At 48.0% G+C, this 23,439-nt stretch overlaps 1 protein-coding gene across 1 annotated transcript in view; it reads right to left on the reverse strand.

Moving 5' to 3' along the window:
- Window positions 1-23,439, reverse strand: part of FER1L6 (fer-1 like family member 6) — a 98,447-nt gene that overhangs the window by 27,581 nt on the left and 47,427 nt on the right. The window contains exons 18-27 of the mRNA XM_023751897.1: window positions 19,841-20,018; window positions 17,907-18,031; window positions 15,575-15,709; window positions 11,601-11,750; window positions 6,715-6,825; window positions 6,301-6,462; window positions 4,941-5,122; window positions 3,768-3,993; window positions 2,172-2,291; window positions 861-900 (exon numbers count right to left, since the gene is read on the reverse strand). Of these exons, the coding sequence (XP_023607665.1) occupies window positions 861-900; window positions 2,172-2,291; window positions 3,768-3,993; window positions 4,941-5,122; window positions 6,301-6,462; window positions 6,715-6,825; window positions 11,601-11,750; window positions 15,575-15,709; window positions 17,907-18,031; window positions 19,841-20,018 (1,429 nt within the window). The remainder of the gene's footprint in view (window positions 1-860; window positions 901-2,171; window positions 2,292-3,767; window positions 3,994-4,940; window positions 5,123-6,300; window positions 6,463-6,714; window positions 6,826-11,600; window positions 11,751-15,574; window positions 15,710-17,906; window positions 18,032-19,840; window positions 20,019-23,439) is intronic.

Consider the following 23,439-nt stretch of genomic DNA (forward strand, 5'->3'; position numbering starts at 1 on the left):
TCCCTCTCAGATCTGTTTATGAACTTGAGATTCATCTAGTTTAATAACCGGAGGCTCAAATATGTTAAGGGTCTTGCACAAAGCCACGAATGTAGTTAGAGAGATTACTCAGTAATTTTTTAGGAGCAGGCTCTAGAAATAAACTGCCTGAGACAGACTTCTAGCTCTGCTAGATTCTAACTGTGTGAACTTGGGCAAGTTACACCACCTCTTTGTACCTCTGTTTTACCACCTGCAAAATGAAGCCAGTGCTGCTTATGTCATGAGATGGTCTTAGAATGACACATGCTAATGAGCAGTGGTCTGAGGAACTGAGCTTGACTCTAATTCTCCTGCTTCCATCGGTGTCACCTGAAACTGAGCACTGGCCACTTGGTGTTCGGGGTGTTTGTAGGCCAAGACCTTCTGTTGGCTTGAATGGAGTTTGAGGTCATTTCTAATCCCAGGCCTCTTTCATTTGATTTCTGCCAAACCACATCCACCCAATCCTTGTAAACTGAGTTTGGGAAGCTAAATCCAGGTCACCTCTATTAAAGTTTATCATGTTGGTTTTGGCCTGTCATCCCAGCTCACTTCTATTTTTACTCTGCTGTTTCTACATTCAGATTGTCAATGTAGGGACATGAGCCAAAGGGTTGATTTCAGCACTGAACTAGAGTTAGGAGACCTGGGAGCTGGTCCCGGTCCAGTTCAAATCAGCTGCATGACCTTCTTAAAGTACTGTCATCTGACTGAGAATGTTTCCTCACCTGGGAAATTAGGGTATACAACTCTAACGTACCTCCCATTGCTTCCATTTAATAATTCTCTCCCAAATGGCCTTATTCTATGTTTAAATGCTCCCCAGAACAACTACTTACCTGTCTTGTCTTTCTTCTCTTTGAGATTTCTCTCCTTTTCCTTTGAGAAAAGACAGAGACCAGATTACTGACACTATCGGGCCTCATTTATTAATCCTGACTTGCTAAGTGTTCTAATTCAATTGTCTCAGCCCTCTGCATTCTCAGAGATGCCATTTAAAAAGAGTATGCAAATGGTCCCAAAGTTAACTCCCAAGTGAAGCCTCACTGTAAAGACCTGAGACCTAAGGGCAGTGAGATGCCCTGCCCTAGAGAAAAGGTGCCCACACTTCCTAGAACAGTGCCACCAAGCGGTAGACTCCCTTGTCCTCCATGTGCAATCGTCTCTCAGCCACTGGAAAACAGTCCCTGTCCTCACTATTTTCCCACCTCCCTGAAGCATCTTCCATCTGATCACCCCAGTCTGCCGCTGAGTTTACCTGCTGGCATGTTATGTTGTTGGGTTGGTCCCAGGAACTGGGCAGGTTGTCAGAGAAAGGGGAAAGGGCTGAGCACTCACCAGAAATGGTGTGTCCATTGCAACAAAAGGAGGGAGGTTGGAGGCAGGGACTAACACTTGGTTTGTTTATTTAACTACATATCAACCTTCATGGGTAGCCCTAGATGAACAAACTACGCTCTTTCCGAACTCAAGAATCAGAAGACTGTCTATTCAATTGCATATGGTGATACCCGACTAATTTTCCCCTCCTTTCTTACTTGGGGATGAGATGTCTTACCAAATTCCGCCACTGAGCTTTGGTTGATTCTCCAGACCCACTCCCCGCTGGTTCTCCAGCTTTATAACTCGATCCCTTTCATGTTCCATGTGCACGAGGCCCTGCTCTGGCCACACACTGATCATTCCCATTTGCTAAAGCCTAGACCTCTGACTTTACTTTGATACTTTCCCACATGAACTTAGAATTCTGCTGGACACCTGGAGCCCTCTGAGCTGGGGATCTCCAAGTGTACCTGAAGCCCCCATCGCTGACGCCCACCTGTCCAGAGACCCCGTTTCTCCTCGCTGGACCTCCCTGAGTCTGACTGCTAGACAGATTCTCCGGATGCCAGGCTGGACTGAACATCCTGCCAGCATTTTACAACAGAGCTGGTGTCCTAGGGTCAGCTCCAGCCAGAGGGTGGCTGTTAGCAATTCTGGGTCCCTGGTCCTTCCAGGCTTTGAACCCTTCTGCAATTCACAGAATCACGCCTGAGCAGGGCCTACCTATAGTGGATTTAAAAGAGGGGACAGTGTGGAATTGGGAAGGTGGTGGGAGAGACAACTTTTCTATCGAGTCTCTTGATTGTCACCGCCAGGGGAGTCTCTACCTTCTGGGCTTTCTTCATGGAGGCATAGTATTTGGACCACCAGTCAATGACGTTTTCAGCAGACTCATCTGCTATGGTCCTCTTCCTCCTTTTGGTGGACCTCCGGGAAGGTCTGGCATCCTGGCAAACGATGAGGATGAATTGTTAGTTAGGCCCCATGGAACTGCATGGAGCTGCTGGTGGCTGACTGGTTTCCTGAAAAGAAAGATGCACTTTGGGAGGCGGATGGAGGTGTGGGCAGGTTTTGTGGATGCAGCTCTCTGTACCACTTCAATAAATGAAAGTTTAATAATCTGTTCATTCATTCATTCATTTATGGAACAGGCAAGCATTTATTGAACAGATGTGAGATTCTGTGCTTGATTTTGGGGAATTGGACGCAATCCCCACCTTTGGGAAGCTTACAGTTCAGGAGGGGAGACTGACCCATGATACAATGTGGATAGGCATTAGCTTCAGACAGACCTGGGTTATAAGTCATTAAGCAATTAATTTAAACTTGTGACAATAATACCTGCCTACTTCACTATTGTGAGGATTAAGTGACATAATACAGACAATTCTCCTTTCGCATCATTTCTGATTTGAATGGGTACAAATAAATGACACCTACAACAGAAGTGATGGGGTAGGAGAGGTAGTGATACATGTTTGGCAGCAAGGCTGTATTTATTGGAGAAGACAGTTGTCCCACTGGAGGAGGCTATCTTTGCAAACACATCATGTACCCAATATCCATTCACAGACATCTCTTGAGTCCCTACCTATGATGTCCCAGGCACTCTATCAAATGCAGGGAATGCAGAGATGTTTAAAAAACTACCTTTGACCTAGTGGGGCCCACAGTTTTATGGTGACAACAAACACTTACACTGAGATTTCTAACTTAAAGTGGCAGGGGCCATGCTGGTGGGAGAAAGAGGACCTCTTGAGGTGTCATAGAGGGTCCGGCTGAGCCTGGATGAGACGGGAACAGCCTGAGCAAACATCCACTAATCTATGTGACTCTGCTTTCTATTTCAGCCTTTACCATTTGCTGGGCAAGCAATCTCTTAGGACTTCCTTAAACTGTCTCCTTCAAGTCAACTGATGCCCAGGATATTATACTTAAGTTTATGGCACAGAAAGATAAATTACATCCTTGGCTTACGGTTCTTTGTATATGTGTCCATCTCCCCTTCCAGAATCTTAGCTAACTGGGGATGAGAAGTCTCACTTCTCTCCGAGTCCAGAAGACACATCTTTTTGTTCCACATGCCCTTGTACAAAGTAGGTTCTAAATATCTGGGGATTAGTCCTAGAGGTGAAACCATTGTCTTTCCAAGCGAACAAATTGACAAAAGTTTCTGTTCAATTAAATATTACTGTTCTGTTTGACTGGCACTTTAATTTCATATACGTTGACGTGTCTGATTCTACAACAGTGCTGCAAAGTGGGTATCAATATCCCCATTTTACAGACGAGGAAACTGATGCTCAGAAACGTGAAGTTGCTTGCTCCTGGTCACACAGCTAGTAGGTGGGGGATTCGTATCTAGAGCCTCCCATACAAACTCAAATGAGCCTTGTAAATACGAAGAGGGATTAGATTCTGACCTTAGCTTTTCCATCCTGTGGTGGCTCCCGGGCTGCAGGTGGGTGTTCAGCCGCCAGCATAGGGGATGAGTCAGGGATGTCAACCTGACTAGCCTGCTGAACCTGGGCAGAGTCAGGTACCACTGTGGGAGGTGGCTCAACGTCCACATAGATGTGATCTGTTGGGGGGTCCTGGGAGGAGCTGAGGGGCCCAGAGGGCTCAGTGGCTATTAGTGAATCTGAAATAAGCAAAATGAAAGCACATCAGGTTGGGCAACCTGGGCTATAGCACAGGGAGGTCATTTCAGGGACCCAAACTGGGCAACAGGCAGCTCTGGATGCAAATATGGCAAGTGCCTACCATCTCTGAACCTCAGTTTCCTTGTTGACAAAATGACAGTGAAAATGCCCATGTCACTGGGGTCATAAATGAGATCAGGATGTAAGGCATTTGGTACCTAATAGCTAATCAATAAATGGTCACACTTATTGATCCTCAGAGTAATTTAAATGAACAGAGGTCATTTATCACAGCATTGTTTGTGGAAGTGGGGAGCTGAAGGCAGCCTGGAGTCTAATATAAGGGAAAAGGAAAAGCAAAGTGAGGTAGATGCAGCGGGCAGTGGTAACAGGCTAATGTACACACAGCAGTATGCACAGATCTTAAAACACAGCTTTGAGTGAAAAGAGTAGGAAACCAAATGAAGGTTCTGGCACCATTTCATAAGTGTAAATTACATGGATTTACATTTTACAAGAATTGGTGGTGTGGGGCCTACAGTGGGGAGTTGGGGGGAAGGGGGGTGGGGACGGGAATAGGCACGGGGGACGGTGGATATAATGTGCAGCTTTGAACAGACGGATGATAATTATACAGCATGAACTGAGAAGCGCAATTAATTCAACTCTGTGCACCTGAGATCCGAAACAGACCAAATTAAAGTAACATCAAGAAGAGAAAACTGTCAGGGAGTGGAGGCGGGCGGGAGCTTGAGTAATATTTAAGGAAGGCTTCTCAGAGGAATTGACCCTGATGCCATTCTTAAAGCAAGAATCTGGCAACTAACGAAGCAGAGGTGGCACTTAAGGAGCAAATTCTTCAGAAAGATCCAGTTGGCCAGGGGGCAGGAGGGGGGGCATCTTTGTGCGGGTCCCGTAGCAGTCCACAGCCCCAGAACCAAGGGGAGCTTCCTACCTTGCCCAGCTTGGGTTCCGTCCACCTGTGAGGAGGGGGCGAGGGGTTCCCTGGATTTACACAAGAACTGCTTCAAGCAGTTGATGGTGTAGGTGCCCACCAGGGTGCTCCTCCCGAAAGCCCTCCAGTCCACCACGCAGATGCTCAGGGGCGGGTGCAGCAGCTCATTCTCAGGCAGCTCCTGCGGGGAGAGGCCAGCGCGAGGTCAGGGCACTGCCGGGCTGAGCCTGGCTGCTGGCGCCCTGCTGACCTGTCGGGGGCAGGACCAAAGTAAACCTGACGCCCTTCCTCCCTCTGTCCCTGCCTGGTCATCCTCTTCTTCCAGGCCACCCCTGCAACTTGCCAGAAGTCTGGAGCAGTGCCTTCCCAAGCCAAGGAGTAATGACCCACAATGGGAAGAGCAGCACCAACAGTTCATCCAGGGTTTAAACCGCAAAAATCCCACACCTCCAATGGCAATAGTTGTCAATGGTCTCATTTTGTCATTATTCACCAGAGCTCTCATCTCAGAGAGATGTTTACCCAGGCCCAAGATACAAAAGGGAGCCATTCAAAATGGAGCTGCGCGTGAGGGGCCCTCTCGTTTCCCTGGTGCCCCTCCATCCCCTCCCCCAAAGCTCAACAAAGCTCAGTGTGAAATGTTTGCACACAGGTGCACATGCTTTCATTCTAATCTTTGCTGATGTAGCATATGTGTCCATTGGCATTGACTGGGTTGGACAACGCAAACTCTTACAATTAGCTCCAAATCAGAGCACAAAAATGTATGTTGAAATACTGAAACAAAAGGACAGATGCTAAAAAAAAAGTCACTGTAGATAAAGCTTAAATTCACTTGTAAACTATGGCCCTTTTATGCATAAATAATTTTTTAAATCTAACTATTAAAATGCGTTTTGTGAGGGTATGTTCTCAGCCAGTGGTCCTCAAACTTTAATATGTATCAAAGGGTTTGTTAAGCCAGAACTATCTGGGCCCCAGCCCACAACAGTTTCTGATTCCGTAGGTGTGGGGTAGGGCCTGAGAATTCGTGTCTCTAAAAGGCCCAGGTGATGCTGATGCTGAAGTTGATGAAGAGGGTGGGGGCTGCACTTTGGGGACCACTGTTAACCTGATTTGATCGACTGTATGATCTAACCTGGAGCCTTTCCAAACCAAACCAAACAACAACAAAAGTCTATTTTATCTCATTCTGAACTTCTGGCTTTTCACTAAGTTAGACTGTTCTTCCAGGTTGATTGCCATGGGGAGATGTTTTTTTGGTGGGGGCGGAGCAGCCCAAACTCCAAAACTTCTCCCCACGGCAATCAACCTGCGAGAATGAAGGGCAGGAGCAGGTGGGGAACCAGGTGCACGCACCACTTCGAAAGCATCTGCCTGGATGCTGAAGTTCGGGTTGTTCTTGTAGCTCTGGATCACGCAGGACTTGACTCCTCGTCCCCCGCACTCGATGAGCACCTGAGGACGATCCACGGAGAGCAGCTGCACCTTCTTCATCTCTCGGACTCCCCAGAAGAGAACCTGAGGAGAGGACCAGCAGCAGAGCTGTCACTCCAAGGCCCAGGGAGGAGCCGGCAAGGAAGTCCACAGGCTGCCTGGGAACTACAGTATGTTCTTCCAGGAAAGGACTGAGCAGCAACTCGAGGGCCCATCTGATCAACTACGTCCGTCTCCTTCCCACCCCACAATTCCCCTCATGCAAAGCACTACTATATTGCAACGCGCCACTGCCCTTTAGTCCCAAAGATCAACTCAGTCCTTCCCTGCGCCTACCTCCACTCGGTATTTACTCAGCACTGGCCGAATGCTGGCAGGAACCGGGTAGATCTGGGTGACATCTGGTGGGTCAATGGGAGGGAGCCCCTGTAGCCCGGATGAAGGGACCTACCACAAAGAACAAGTGCCGGTTAGAAGGTCGACAGGCAAGGACCTCATCCGTAAGACAGTCCTTTTTCACCCAGCCCCCAACCCTCCTTCCATCTGGCAACTGTCAAGTTGTTCTCTGTGTCTATGAGTCTGTTTCTGTTTTGTTTGTTCTTTCATTTTATTTTCTAGATTCCACTTATAACTGAAATCATATGGTGCTTGTCTTTCTCTGAAGGATTTAAGAAGTACAAAGTGGCAGTTATAAAAACAGTCACAGGGATGTAAAGTACAGCATAGGGGATATAGTCAGTAACACTGTGATAACCATGCATAGTGTCAGTTTGGTACTAGACTTATTAGGGTGATCACATCGTAAGTTATATAAATGTCTAATCACCATGCTGTATGCCTGGAACTAATATAATAGTGTATGTCGACTGTAAATTGAAAAATAAAAAAATGACCCATGAATAGAAGGTATGCATAGGCAGACAGGTCTCATTTCAGTAGAAAGACATTCTCATCATTAAAATCCCTTAATTCCTCCCCCTACTTCCCTTACAGACAGGCTGGATAACAATCTAGGCAGGAGATGATGAATGCTGGGACCTGGACGTGTCAGTGGGGATAGCGAGGAAGGGCATGCATGTTCTATGTGTAGCTGGACTTGGTCATTGATGGGAAATGGAGAACGAGGGAAAGAGAGGCTATTTCTGGGGCTATCTCACCCAGTGAGATACATGTGGCTCACTGATGAATCTGAGTTGCTTCCTTTTGTTTTTCCCCTCATTCACCTGTTATCACCACCAGGCAAATCACGTAATTGCTTAAAACCCTTTCCTCCATAAAAACCTTTAGCGAAGACAATGTTTCCAGCTTAACATGCAACCGAGATGATGCGTTTTACCACACTTATTTATTAACTGCCAAGTGCATTCATTCTCAAGGGTGACCCTCATTTAGTGAGCACTTAGCGATGTGCCACAAAGTTAATAGGTTAATGAGCTCGCCGTAAGATGGGGGGTGGAAGAAGAAAAGTAGCTAGCTCCTCGCGACCTGATAAAACAACGTCGGAACTCCAGCAGTGGACTGGGAAGGGGCTCGGATAGAAGCTGACCCTTTGAGACTTAACTATCCCTCATGTTGCACTGCTAGGAAAGATTCCTGGTTAGTCAAATAGAATCCACGCCCAATCAGTGAAACAGAAAATAAAGTCTTTTGGAGGCAGGCCTCCAAGGATGAAAAGATGTTATTTCCTGTGCATTTGGAGTTAACAAAACTGCAGGAAGACAATCGTGCTTTATTAAAATCTCACAAAGAGGACTTAGAAAGGGCTTCCTCCCTTGTGCAGGCCACGGTGCACTGCCTTCAAGACCTGGCTCAACACGTGTATCTTTCAAGAAGCTGTCCCTGATTTGATCCCAGCCACTGGGGCCGTTCTCCTACCCTTCAGTCCTTGGAACGTAGCGTGTTCTCTCTAGAAGCTTAGTAAAGAAATTCATGACTGAGCCTGGACACCAGGCTCTGCTGTGTGACCCTGCATGAGTCTCTTTCCCTCTCTGGGCCTCCGATAGGGCCAGATGATCTTTGAGTGCCTTGGAAGTCAGATGTTCTATGAAGCATTGTTTTGGGGAAGGAGTTCTCCTGGGGGTGGGGTGGGGGGTGGTTGGCCCAGAGGAGGTGTTTGTTTACTTCATTTCATTCTGCCAGTCCCACAATTGGCATTCCACATCCAGTGGGCTCTTGATAAATGTTTATTGGCTGCCTGACATGCTAGCTCCATATGCCCGACAAAGCCTAATTGCTCACCATAACCTGCAGAGCACAAATATATCACCCTTTCTTTTTTACAGACGTATTCTAGTTGGCAAGGGCAGATGTGGTCAATTCAATTATAAGAAGCTCAGAAAAAAGCAGACAGCAGACACCGCAAATGCCAAACAGGCTCAAGACAATGAAGGTGCAGAATGAGTCAGACCAAATAGGGGAGCTGGGAAATAATGAGGCTGCATGGCCCGTGCTGCCTGGCGGTGAAGAGGTGAGCGATTTGCCTGCAAAACACCACCTCACTGAGAAAGCTCACTGTCCCTCGAGCTCCAGAGGAAAAGGCACAGAACAGCTGGGATGGGGCAGAGGACGGTGCTCTGGGTGGTTTTTACAAAGCTCCACATGTCTGTTTGCTCATCCCGGGGCTGCTGAAATGTCGGCCTGGCGAAGCTTTGTTCCACGGGTGCTTGAAAGATGCCCTTAGTGTTCACACAGGCTGTGAAGCTCACTGCGTGGTGGAGATTAAACGGCTTTGCTCCCAGCTAAGCGGAAATGCTTTCACAGCGAAATGGGGCAGCTGCTGGCTTATAAAAGTACATGGTGTGTAGTGTCTCGGTGCATGGGGCCAGGGAAAGATAAAGAACTGTTATGAAGGCAAAATACTAAGAATCAGGGGTGGGCAGGATAAGCTGGCCCAAAAGCCAGATCGCTGTAACATCCCAATAGAGACACAATATCAGGACCTCAAAGGCGGTCCCCCTGCAGGTCTGGGATGGGACTGGGTGCAAAAGTCAGGGAGCCACCACTCTCAGGGTCATGCATGTAAACCAATGGCCTTCCCACAGTCCGAATTAAACAGGAAAGAGGCAGCGTGCTGTAGGGCGGAAGAAAGCATTTAACTTGACTGGGGCGGGGGTGGGGAAAGCTTCCCGGAGGAGGCATCTCTGGCTCTGATTTTGATGATGACCTTTTCCCTAAAGAGGTAGGTGGAGTGTGGAGGTTGGGTGGGCAGAGTGGGAGACATTTCTGAATGGGGTAACTGCATGACTCAGAGTAGCCTGGCATAAAGAGGCCATAGAGTGTGTAGAGTAATATGATGAGATGTGAGGCTGAAAAACAGCATGAAGCCAAATCTGGGGAGAACTTAAATGCCAACCTATAATTTCCTATGGGCCAGATTTTTTTTTGGGAATAACTATAAAGAGTTATTATGGAAAAAAAAAGTTTCATAGTCAAAAACCTTTGGAAAATCCTAGATCTTCTCAGAGTCCTCTCCATGGTAATGGGCATTTCCAATCCCCATAAGGGATATAATCTGAGGCAATTCCCAAATATTCATTTCCCTTACTTGGAGGGACTGCATTTGATGTTAAAAAAAAAGCAGAGGTGGGGAAATGTTCCTGGAGGTAATAAGCAGCAGGGAGCCACTGATGGTTTCTGAAGAGGAGAGAGGTGTGGTCCACTCGTGTTCTGGAAGGGCCGTGGAGGATAAAGTGAACAAGAAAAGGGCAGGAAAGAGGCTGAAATACCAGAAAAGAGGCCAGCGCTGCAGTCCTGAGGGAAACAGGGTCTGTGAGAACAGGGGAGAGGGAAGCCGCCCAAGGAACGGCGTGGCCTGGCTCTAGGTCCAGGGTGAAGAATTTAAGCTGAGTCTGAATTTTCAAGGCAGAGTCTGGGAGAAGACGAGGGCCATGAGCCAGGACTGGGATGATGGGGTGGGGAGGAGGCAGCTAGCTTGGGCAGGGGTGGGAAGTCAAGATCATGAATTCCGTTTGGGGCATCCAAACACCAGGGTACTAAATCCTTCTCCTCAGAGGGGGAGTGTTTCAGAAAAGGAGATGGAGAGACTGAATAAACCATCGCAGATGAAAACGGAGAGCAGTGGGAGACAGATGAAGGCATTGCCCGCTCTCGTCTCTCAGCATGCACGAGATGCACATGCAGACAGCTGCGCTGATGATCCAATTACTTTCTGAACAAGTAATCAAATGAGAAGTCCTAATGGAACCCTAATGAATTGTATCTCTTAGGCTGCTCGCCTCTGACAGGGCTTCCTCTATTAACTCGGCTGTCAGCAGGCAGCAGGGTCTCACCTCTATGCTCAGCGTGGAGGAGGGAGGGGGAGAGGCGGACGTGGAATGGAGCCCTCAGAGGACCTGAAGGGGTCAGTAGGTCCAGCCCCTCAGTCACAGACTAGGGGACTCACTCAGAGCACTTCAGGAAGCTTTGTGTAATGAAAAGAGTGGTTGACTGAATTCAATTAACCTTGAGCCTCAGCTTTTCAGCTTCCTCTTTTTTTTTTAATTACCTGCTGGTGTGGCTCAGTGGGTGAGCATCAACCTATGAACCAGGAAGTCATGGTTCAATCCCAGTCAGAGCACATGCCCAGGCTGTGGGCTCAATCCCCAGTAGGGGCTGTGCAGGAGGCAGCTGATCAATGATTCTCTCTCATCATTTATGTCTCTCTCTCCCTTCCTCTCTGAAACCAATAAAAGTATATTTTTAAAAAATTAAATGTATTGGGATAACATTGGTTAATAACAGTATATAATTTTCACGTGTACAGATTATAATTTGCCATGCGTGTACTACCTGTGAAACGGGAATCATAATACCTATCTCAACAGGATGGAGGGAGGTCTGGTGTGATGAAAGGCATGTGAGGCAGCAAACACAACTGGGCACATGGTAAGTCCCACAAATGTTTGCTCCCTTCCTCTTTGCCATCCTCTCATGGTCCATAGGCTGCTCAAGGACTTGTACAGAGGGCTGTTCAAGCATTGCTGGCTAAACCCATAAGAACAGTCCATCCTGGGATGCTACCTTCTAGCACAGGGGCTCTGGGAATAGCCTGTGTTCTTAGGTGGCACCTCCAACATCCCCAGAAGGAGACACCTCCAGATCTAGGACAGCAGGGGGGGACCAGACACAGTTTCAAGGAAGTGCCCTTCCAGGGAGGCCACTTCCCTGGCCAGATGGACTAGATAGACGATGACCGGTGCGGGTGTCACCTCCACCTCACTTACCTGTAACAGCTCGAACACAGCAAGGAGGTCCCCTCCAGAGAGGTTCCCACAGAAGATGGGGTGATAGCACAGCCGGGGCGCCTCATAGTCCTGGTCAGCCAGCTTCACAACTGGAGCAGCCACGGTGGCTCCCAAATATTCCGGCTTTCCCTAAGGCAGAAAAGGAATGCCTTTTGGCCCTGATTGCCACCTACCTGGTCCTGACCTGCATCCGCACAATTTTGTAAATAATCTTCACAAAACCATCAGCCTCAGTATCTCCCTCTTGTTACTGCCCTCATACACCTTTCCAAGGATTGGGCTCCCAGGGAAAACTCTAAAAGGTTCACCTTAAGGATTCCCTGGCCCAAGACAATCTCAGGGGTTCTCTCTCCTCAGCATAGAAAGCTCAGTGGAATACAGTTAAAATAATCATCTAGGGGAGCCCAGCCGGTGTGGCTCAGTGGTTGAGCTTTGACTATGAACCAGGAGGTCACAGTTTAACTCCCAGTCAGGGTGCATGCCCAGGGTTGCAGGCTCAATCCCCAAAAGAGGGTGTGCAGAAGGCAGCCAATCAGTGGTTCTCTCTCATCACTGATGTTTCTATCTCTCTCCCTCTCCCTTCCTTCCTGAAATAAAAAAAAATATATTTAAAAAAATAAAATAATCACCTAGGGTAGACTTGGAGGGGAAAAGGAGAAATAAGGTGGCACCAAACATTCCACAAGCTCTCCAGGGCAGGAAATTATTGTGGTCAGGAATGTGAGCTTTGGAGTCTGGCAATGCTATGACCTTGGGCCATTTCACTCAACCTTTTTTTAGCCTTATGCCTAAAATGTAGTTCAAACTACTATCTGTTAATAAGGCCATGAAGGTTGATATAACGATGTATGTGCTTTGCACAGTGACTGGTATACAATGAGTGCTCAACTCATGGTAAGATGATGAAGATGATGATGATAATGATAAAGGTCAACATGCTTAAGTAACAGAGCAGTTCTATCCTATTTTTCTTGGTAGTAAGAGGGTGTTAACGTACCTATATATATAAAAGCCTAAGCGACCCTTACAACTGGTCAATTGGAACAACTGGTCGGCCAGTCGCTATGACATACACTGACCACCAGGGGGCAGACACTCAATGCAGGAGCTGCCCCCTGGTGGTCAGTGCGCTCCCACCGCCAACCTCCCGCGGCCCCTCCCCACAGCCAGCGGCCCCCATTGGCTAAACCATTAGTAGAGACCTGCTTCTGGGTCAGGGTTTCCTACGCAGCAGAGCAGCTCCCTCACTGCAATCTATTGAAAGTCAGCCCTCGACACAATGGTTTATCTCTCTCCCATCCTCTTCCTTCCCCTGGGGGCCGCCCACGGTGGCGAGGGAAGGAGGAGGCGGGGAACTGCGTGGCTTTGGCATCCGTTTTTTCTGAGCCTGGGCCCGGTGACTATAGCCTCCTCTCCCAAACGCGCCAGGGCCTCCGGGCCCCGGCTGAGACAGGGAACCAGGGGTGGGTGGCGGCAGAAGGGGCCCCTTTCCCAGGGGGGCTGGGGGTCAGCTCCCTCCTCAAGGGCCAGCGGTCAACCTCCCACCACGGTCCCTGCCCTGGCCAGCATGCACCAGGCCTCTGGTTTTTATCTGTATGTATGGAGTGGTCCATAAGTTTAAGAACTATTAGATGGCACCATCTCCTGCTTCTTCCCACACCTGCTCCCAAGAGCATGGACCCATGCTCCCCTGGGAGCAGCATGAGGCCAGAGCCTGGGGCTGCTTCGCTTGCTGTTTATCTCAGGACCTCCTGGAATGTAGGCTCCATGCAGGCAGGGTTGCCTGTTGTATTCACTGCTGTGTCCCCTGGCACAGGGCAGGCACTCGGTACATATTTATCAAGTGAAAGCTGTTGGGTTAATGACTTCTGACGTCCAAGGACAGCGCCCACATGCCCGTCTGGGGCTGGGGCTGGGGCTGGGGCTGGGACTGGGGCTGGGTTTGAGCAGTTGCAGGGCTTCGTTGCCTTGGGACTCATGAACCAGCACGTGCATTGCTGGCTGTAGAAGGAAGCCTGGGGGAGGTGGAAATGGGGTTTAGTTCAGCCACACTCAGAAATAGAGTCGCCTGCTGGTATCCACTAGAAGGGTCAGACCTGTTTCTAATCTGGGTACAGGTAGGGCAGCTGAAGTGATGTGCCATATACTTATTTTGCCCATGATCTAGCTTGGAATAATTAAAATTGGTCCTGGAAACAAAAGAGTAGACATAAACCCAAGCAACAAATTTGCAAAAGATGAACTCATTTCCTAGATAGCCAGCAGACCCCAATGAGAGCACAAGGCCCTGTAAAGAGAGAAAGCTCTAGACTGAAATTGCTCGTGTGGCAGAGTCAGCATCTCATAATCAGGGCTGTCCCTGCAGGACTGGGCCCCAGGCAGCTGCAGCTGCAGTGCCAACAGAATCCTGCATGTCCACGTGCATCGCTCCAGGAGGAAAGTGCAGACTCCCAGGAGGTTTCTCTCCTGCATCTCCTTTCCTTCTGATGGGAGAGCGGAAGCTTGTTTTTCCATAAAGGGTTTGGCTTGGGGTGGGGCCTGAGAGCACCAAATAGAGATCTAGAAGGAGTCTGAACAGCAAAGGCAGCCAAGGGAAACCCATGGAGCAGGCTGGTTTAAGGGGAGCTTTCAAGGATGCCTGATTGTTGTTACTGGTCTTCAAATAAAAATACTTAGGATTGGAGCCATGTTGTTAGGAACAAAATTGAAAAGATGAGTATTTTGTGGCTGTATCTACAGAAAATTTACACAATACTCCCAAGAGTAGAACTCACATTCCATAAGTGTATACATCTAGCTCCAACTTACAACTGTGTGGGGGGCGTTGGAGAGAGAGGGAGAGGGAGAGGGAAAGGGAGAGGGAGAGGGAGAGGGAGAGGGAGAGGGAGAGGGAGAGAGAGAGAGAAGGGGGGGAGAGATAAAGGAGGAGGAGGAAGAGGAGGAATGGAGAAGTAGAATATGTGTCTCTAAAGGCATACAGCCATACCAGCCATGCCCACATGTGCAGAAAGAGTAGGCACAGAAGGCTAGGTTCAAGTTCTGACTCTGCCTCAGCTAGCTGTGACCTTGAACAAGGCATTTGACCTTTCTGGGTCTCCTTTTCCTTCTCTAGGAAGCAAGAGGGCAATCTGTGCTCTCCAAGGTGCCTGCTCACCTTCTACAATTTTCCCGTCCTAATTTGCTCCTGACCTTGGATCAAGGTCAGAGCTGCCAGCATGCTCTGAGGTGAAGAAGCTTTAGGAAGGCTTTTCGGAACAGCTGTTGTATTTAATGTATTTGTGCTTCTGCAACTTCCCGAGGAGGCAGAGACAGCAAATAAAATAAATAAACACTGCCTTTCATTTTAGACTTCTTAATTTAAAAAGAAGATTTGATTTGTTGTTTTTTAAAAATCTCCAGTAAGCTTGTGAATCTCTCCAATGTTGCAGAACACAGACATCTTTGGAGAGGAAGAGGTCTGGTCTCCATCATAACAGAAATGGGAGAGAGATGAATGCATTGTTGCAGGTTTTGGAAGCAACAACCGAGAAAAAAATAAAGACCCAGCTACAGAGGCTGCATTGGTGACAATACCCATCCATTCCCTTCCAGCCAGGCGAGCTCAGTAAACATCTCCTGTTTTCAAAAGGCCTGGACACTGCCATTACGCAGACATGGGACATGGAACCAGCTGGCGGTGGGCACACGGGGGGGTTGCGCTATAAAGTATCCTATTCCTGAACCCGTGTGCCAACCGAAGCTCTGTGACCCAGATCCTATTTTAATTGCAATGTAAAGGGAACTCTAAGTGAAAAACTTTTTAGTGAAGCAAACGGTCACCAATTTTCCTGGTTCTGTAATTCACTGCTTTCCCGGGTCGGGACTGCTGCCAGGCACGTATGGATCCTGAGCAACAGGCTGGTTAAATAACGTAAGTAAAACAAAGCGCCGTCAGCACTGTCCTGGCCGCTCACCACCGCGTCGCTGTCATACAGCTCCACCACCACCAAGGGCGGGGACTCCGCCAGCTCCTGGTGGTCTCCATGCAGCACCAGGTCATTGAACAGCAGCATCTGGTTCCAGGTCGGGGAGAGGGTCTGGGAAATGACCTGGAAGGTGGGGCGGAAAGAAAAGTGAAAGATCACTCAGCTAGGGTGTGAGGGTTCCGCGGTGCATTCAAAGGATTCCTATGCATGGCGAAGAGAACACATCCTCGTCATCACTGCTCACTCACTCCACACTCAAGGGACAATGTAAACCGATGTACTTCTAAGGGCTAGATCAGTGGTGGCGAACCTTTTGAGCTCGGCATGTCAGCATTTTGAAAAACCCTAACTTAACTCTGGTGCCGTGTCACATATAGAAATTTTTTGACATTTGCAACCATAGTAAAACAAAGACTTATATTTTTGATATTTATTTTATATATTTAAATGCCATTTAACAAAGAAAAATCAACCAAAAAAATGAGTTCGTGTGTCACCTCTGACACGCGTGTCATAGGTTCGCCATCACTGGGCTAGATGCTTGTGGATGAAAGGATCCCTGCCCTGCAGACGCTTAAACAAGTTTCAGGTAGAGCCCCTACGATGTTTAACACCCTCAGCGATACATCATTTCAACTCCATCCTCACAGGAGTCTGTGACGATAAGACTAGCTGCCCTTCATGGAGCACTGCCTCGGTGCCAGCGGCCGCCCTTCACACGCACGGCCTCTGGGAGGTGCATCCAGTTATCTGCTCATATTACAGACCAGGAAACTGAGGCTCACTTGTCAAAAGCCAACAAGTGGCAGAACTGAGATTCGACCTGGATCTCTGGTACCAAAGCCCAGGCTGCCAAACTCCTTCAACCTGACTAAGCAGACGCTAATATTGTCTCCACTTTATGGAAGGGCAACTGAGGATGGGGGATATTTGGAGATTCTTGTGAGCAAATACAATTTTGTCATCAAATCTTCTCTCTCAAGACAGGAAGCAGAGAGCATTCTGCACTCTTCTTGTTTTCACGCTCATTCTTTAGAATGGAGTCACTTCCTTCTGAGGTCTTTCTCGACTTCCCTCCCAGACAGAGCTAAGCCCTCTCTTCAGTGCCTCTTGGAGGCTCAGCAATTCAGGGTTTATCACAGGGTAGCTGCCTCGTCTGTCGGGAGGACTGCCTGTCTCCATGCCCAGATCACACACTGTGCAGGGCAGGGGCTGGCCCCACACTCCCCGGCTCCCCTGAGCCCAGCATGGGGCCTGGCACAGAGCAGACACCCCACGGACGCTGGTGAAGAGGACACACCGCTGGTTCACATTATGATCTCGGTCTGCGTGTCATAAATCAAAATGCAATCTCACTTGTCACCCAGATCACCGCTTCACTTTGGGAAGAAATGTCAGCCTTCGTAACATCAACCAATGTAATGGCCACCATTCATCAATCACCTATTCTCTTAACTGCTTCTTCACAATAGCCCTATTTTAAGATGGCAGACCAAGGTTTAGTGAGTCAATGCAGCTAGAAAATAGATGAGCTGGAATGAAACCTCAGGTCTCTTTGTGTCCTCTGTCTTTACTCCCAGAGACGGGCGAATCCTTTATGGAGCTTCCCTCTCTCAGAACAGCACATCCTCAGAGAACAGAGTAAATCCTAACACATTCAATCCGATGAGCAAGCCTAGTGGACTTGCGCCGATTAAGAACGCTTTTCACATTTCCGCACTCAGTGTACAGAAAAGGCAGAGAGCACAGAGGAAAGGAGTATGGATCCACCTCCATCAGTCCTCACGGCATCCATCAGGAAGTTGTATTTTGGAGAAGAAAGACACACTGAATTGCAGGGATGTTGAAAGTACACACAGCCCCCCCCCCCGCCCCTCCCCCCCTCGCGGCTGGTAAGTGCAAAGCGGACAGGCCAGCCCAGGCTTCCTGTCCGCAAAGCTGGAAAACCACCCCCACCAAGACCCCTCAGTGACGCGGGACCATAAGCCTCGTGTGGGTTGTCTGTGGGCTGATTTCCCGTTCGTTCATTCCCCACCGAACTTGGCCTTGCGCCTGGCACGTCAGCAGGAGACTAGGTGACTCTGCTTTTCCTGCCGCCCTCCCTGTGCCTCGGGCACTTGCTCTCTTGGCTGCAGGACGGTGGTCACACTGGAACGACAGACCCCGTGTCCGTCCGTCCTTGCACACGTGCTTTTGAGTCTGAAACACCCACATGCCCAGAGACATGGGAATTTGCCATGTGCCCCTGCCTTTTCTTTCCCGGGGTCTGCTGCGGATCGGCCGCGGGCCCAGGAAGAAGGCAGGCGGCTGCCCCGGTTACCTTTGTGGTCTGGCAGTGGGAAAGGAACGTGACTTTGGCAAAAGGGTCTGAAAGTCCGTTGCTGTCGGCCGCGATGAGGCCCCGGGCTTGGTACATGTGCGCCCTCAGCTGGAAGATATGCCGGTCTGGGGACAGACAGCGGAAAGGGCGGCGTTAGTGGGCTTCTAGGCGAGTGGGTGTCTGTGTGCCACGTGTGGCTGCTGCTGCACCCAGAGAAGGACAATGGAGCCACGGCACCACCAGCCCCTGAGACTGAAATGGATGCAGGAAAGAGGTGGTGTTGATGGCACTCAGGAGCCAGGCATTCTCCTTGGTGCTTTCATAACAACCCTGTGAAGTAAATATAGTTATCTCCATCCCACAGATGAGGGAAATGGCTCACCAAAAGGCTAAGATACTGTTCCAAGTTTACAGAGCTAAAAAAATGCCCAGAGCCTGGGTTTCATTTCTGTCAGGTTCAAAATCACCTTCTCTTTCTAAAATGCCACATTTTAATTCCTAGTGTGAGAGAGAGAGAGAGAGAGAGAGAGAGAGAGAGAGAGAGAGGGAGAGAGAGAGAGAAACGGGTTTCTCCACAAATGATTTTTGCTTCAATAAACTCAATAAAGTCTTAACTCATCCATTCATCTAATCATCCATTCAGCCAGCCAAGGTCATTTTGAGCACCTACTGTGTGCCAGGTACAGTTCTGGTCTCTATAGGTTCTGAAGTAGTTAAGACAGCCCTGCCCTTGGAGAGCTCCAGGGAGAGAGGATAACAGATCACAAAACACCGCAATCACAGTGGCAGGAGACAGGACCAAGTGTCCTGAGAGAGATACAGACAGAGGACATGGGAGGTTAAAGGCAGGCGCAAGCACACCTGTTTGGCGGGATGGGAGGCGGGGAGAGGACTGCAGGTGGAGGCAGACCCGGGTTCAATGGGGGAAGGCCAAGTAGGAGTTGAGAAGTTCCCAGCAGGGGAAGTCTACTAGAACGTCACTCCATGAAACATGCTGCAGAGCGTCAGGAAGCTCTGGGGAAAGTCTCTCCTCTCCTCTGAATTGTCTGTAGCTGGACAGACCGGGTACCTTGGGTCGCTAGAGGTAGTGTCCATAAGAATAAGAAGATAACCTGATTTGGGTATTTTTCACCCAAATGGGAACAAAGCAAGTTCTGGAGATTGTTTGCTCCATCAGTTACTAGCTGTGTGATCTTCGGCATTTCTAAGCATCTCTGATACTGTGACAAAGGAAACCTGGCTCAATTCAAAACTCAGCTTCCGGCGAAGTGGAGGTAAAACTGCGCTAGAGATCCTGCAAATTGAAGCAATTTGGAAACAAGCAAAATGCAACTGTAAGGCATTAATATTTATAACAAAATTTAAGTATTATGAAAATGTAAACAGGATAGCAGTCATGAAAAATATCTGCAAAGGAGAAAGGCTTATATAAAGCACTCTGAATTCCTAAAAGCAGCCAAGTCAAGAAGCAAGCTGCAGAAACATGCTGACCTCACGGACACCGGCTTCCACTGGGTCCTTCCTGGGAAATGTACATGCCTGCTGTTGACAGATCAAAACCCCAATGCCGTGCAAAAGGGAAAATCTGCTTTAATTCCACAGGTCATAGCAACAGAGAACTCACTGATATGTATTGAAAATACATCATTCACTTAAAATCCAAACTCAACCTACATAGTCTGCCCACAAAAAAACAAATTGCTTTCTCTCCATTAACACAAAAATACAAATTTTCATTTGAGATGTGTCTAATGACTTCACTTTATTCTTTTAGATCAGACATCAGAAGGTAAGAAAACTTAGAAACTCTATTAAAAGAAGGCATAAGTTGATCTTAAAATAATGCACAAGCAACAGGCATGTCTCCCTCCTCACTGTTTCCTCAGAAGCCCACCAGCAATACCTCACGACCCTCTGCCCAGTGGGCAGCATACCTTGGTAGATCAGGCTGGCTGGAGGGTGAGTGGGGACAGCCACTTTGGAGGACATTTCTGCTTCATAGCCGCCTGGCAAGTTGTCCAAAATGGCACTGGAGTGTTTGGCCGAGCCAAGCCACAGGTACACGTCGACTTTGGCCTGCACCGACCAGCCAGCTGGCCGTTTGCCAGGAAGCTGCGGAAAGGTGACAAGGAAGCCCACCTCATTAGAAAGAGCTGATTATGGGCCCTGCTCTTTGAGAAACGAGGTCCTTCCTGGGTCCCTGGGGACACATCCAGGGGGTGTTCAGAGAGCAGTTCTCAGGAGCTCATCTTGTAGCAAAATGAGACCAACGATCCCAGTTGCCACGTTGCATAGCCCCGGAGGTGGATTCAGTCTTAGTGGGGCCTGAAGCTCAAACAGGCACTGTGTTACACACTTCTGAGCCTTGCACATTTAACCCTCACAGGTAGGTACGGTTCTTGCCCCCATTTTATAGATGAAAAAACTCAGGCTCAGAGAGGTTAGGTGAGTTTTCAAAGAACACTCAGCTTTTAAGGGATAGAGCCAGGACTTGAACCCATGAGAGATGACTTCAGGTCTAGATGCCAGTCACTGACCCCCACCACCTGCCTTTTCCCACAATGAGTTGAACTCTCCCTTCCCAGACCTTGCAAGTGCCTGGAGCTCCAGCGACAGCCTCTACCTCTTGGCTTCATTCAGAAGAACTCAAATGCATAGGTCAAGCCTCCATGTGCTTGAAGGAACCTACCTGCTCTACCATGTTCTTTCTTCCTGGCTAAATACTTCTCATTCCTTCCTCCTTTCCTCATGCAGTGTGGTTTCTAATTCCCTCACCCATCACCAGAATTAGGAGACTCCTTGCCCCCATCTAAGGAGACACAGGCCCCAGACTTGGCTGCATTCAGGATCGCTGGCAAGGCCTTCGCTCTGAGAATGGCAACCTGCCCATACTTTGTTGACCCTTCTAAGTGGCTTTCCTTAGTTTTCTTAGGATCTCCTATCAGTACTGCCCTCTTCCTTCTGCACCACTTCTTTCCATAGAGAATCACAAAATCCTGCTATGAGAGGCTACAACTTGCTCTGACTTTTCCAAGGCACCCGTGGAGAGGCCCTGAATCCAGCACTGAGCATAGCCGATCACTTTCTTATCTTGCTCTGCGGGTGCCGTAAGTGGGTTTTGAGCAACTCTGACAAGTGCCTCTAGGAAATGCTGAGGGAGTAGGTCAGGAGGGCATCACAGGGACCAAGACACAGTCCTCACATCTAGACAAGGAGACCAGCTTTCATTCACTTACTCAAATGCAAAGTCAAGTGTAAGAGCAGAAATGCTATGGGAGCAGAGAAGTGGCAGTAGGTACTTCCATCCCTTCTTTAAGACTCAGTACTTTGGAGCTGGACCAGTAGAGAAGCACCCCAGGAAGAGGGAAGTGCATGAACAAAGATAATGGGAGCAGGAACTGACAGTGGTGATACAGGCTAACGTTGGAGAATCCTGCTGGTTATGTGGAGAAGTTTGGGTTTGATTATTTAGGGAGTGGAATATGTTCTTTATTCAGGTTACAAATAGGGTAAAAGGTCATTTTGTTGTTGGTAAAGACAACCACTCCACAACTTATAATTCTAAAATTTATAATAAGACAAATAATTCTCAATTCATCACTTCTATAATATCAATAATAGCTAAGATGCATTAAGCACCTGTTCAATAAAACAAATATTTATTGAGAGCCTAAGGTTATTTTGTTGTAATAAAAGCAATCCCTCTGCCATTTGTAGATATCACAGTGATGTCCCTAATGCCTAAAAGAGGGCTTGGCACCCAGTAAATATTTGTTGAATTATTTATTTTTCTAATAATGATGATGACGATGTAATAATATTTCACATGCATTGAGCACTTACATTGTCCAGGCCTGGTCTAATGTTCCTTCATCCACAAAGAATGTCCCATTACCTGCATACTTTTAGCAAGTCACAGGTAATCATTCATCTTCATTATGACTATAAAGTATGTACTTTATTGTGTGTTTTAACGATAAAGAAATGGAGGTTCAGAGCGGTGAAGACAATTGTCCTGTGTCACGGAGTGAGGCAGGGGTAGAGCTAAGACTCAAGCCTGCTCTACCTGGTTCAGACCCCATACTCTGAGCCAGTGGTCCTCACACACTGATGTGTATACCAGTGGATAGGAGTTACCTGGGCATCTGTTTCAAATGTAAATTCTGATTCTGTAGGACCAGGTTAGAGTGTGAGATTCTGCATTTATTTCTCCCTGTTGGTGCTGATCGTGCTGGTCTACCAGCCGCAGTTTTAAGTATTTAAGTACCAAGACTCCTGACTTACTATGTTGCATTGCTCCAGGCTGGTCTGGTATACTTTGCTTCTTAAAGTAAAACAAACAAACAAATAAAAAAAATGCCTTCACTTCTACTGCTATGAAATGTGCGTGTGTTTGTTCATGGTCAGAACCAAAAAGCTCAGCTAACATCTTGTGAAAATGTTACACAAGAACCAATGATGCATTCCTAAGTTTGCAGGTTTATGCATCCTTTTTAACAGCCACAAATTGACGGAAGAAGATCTGACTTCGGTTGGTGGGCACACAATGCAATATACAGATCATGTGTCATAGAATTATACACTCAAAACAGATATAATCTTATTAACCAATGTCACCCCAATAAATTTAATTAAAAATAAAATAATTTTAAAAAACAAAGTAAAATACACAAATTGAAATTGCTTGCAAGACAGTGCAGAGTCTCACTTAAGTACCCAAGTTGGAGCGCACGCAGCATTACCAAGCACCACGCTAGGTGCTTGCAGCAGCCTCATCCCATCTTTAGCTTCACAGGCATTTCTAGCCTGAGAGTGTCTTCCCCTGCCTCCTCCTCTTCCTCCCTCTCCTGTCTCTCATGAGCCCCTGTAGCCTGACCAACCATAGCAACGTCTTTCTTTTTGAGAATAGCATGGGGGCAGGGGGAATAAACAGAGAATAATAAAGAATGCAAAAGCACATTGAAAAACTGTGATCACCAATGCATGAGACAGAAGGCTAAAGTCTTTGCCTCCCCCATGCCCCACCCACCTCCCTGGGGGTCCTGGTGAATGCCCACTGGCTTAAAAGAAAGAGAAATCTTGGCAAGTCAGAAAAGGGAGAGAAAGATGCTAATTCACACGAGCTGTGTTGAAGTTGGTTCAATCAGTGTTAATAAGAGAAAGGTTTGTTTGCCTTTGGAGGTTTCACTCTGGCAGGACCCAGACACCACTTTCTCCTGCTCCCAGGGAAAGCAGGATGGAAAGCTAGAGGTCTGAGAAGAAGAGACTGGCCCCCGGGTGCGGAGCAGAGACAGGGTAGAGATGGGACAAGAATGAGAAGGGGTCTCCAGAATTAATGCCCAGTGAACTGGCACAGAGAGATAGATGACTCAATAGGAAAAAAAGGAGGTTGAGCGTCACCTTCTGGCTGGGCTCTAAGTGCATACCAAGAGTTTCCTTTTGGAAATGAATGAATGTCCTTTTCTGCCCTTCGGCCACTAGGGGCACTGTGGGTATGAGACTGAAGGGGGAGAACTCAGCTGGGGGGAGCTCA

This window comes from Myotis lucifugus, unplaced genomic scaffold, assembly GCF_000147115.1.
Source record: "Myotis lucifugus unplaced genomic scaffold, Myoluc2.0 scaffold_27, whole genome shotgun sequence".
Lineage (NCBI taxonomy): Eukaryota > Metazoa > Chordata > Mammalia > Chiroptera > Vespertilionidae > Myotis > Myotis lucifugus.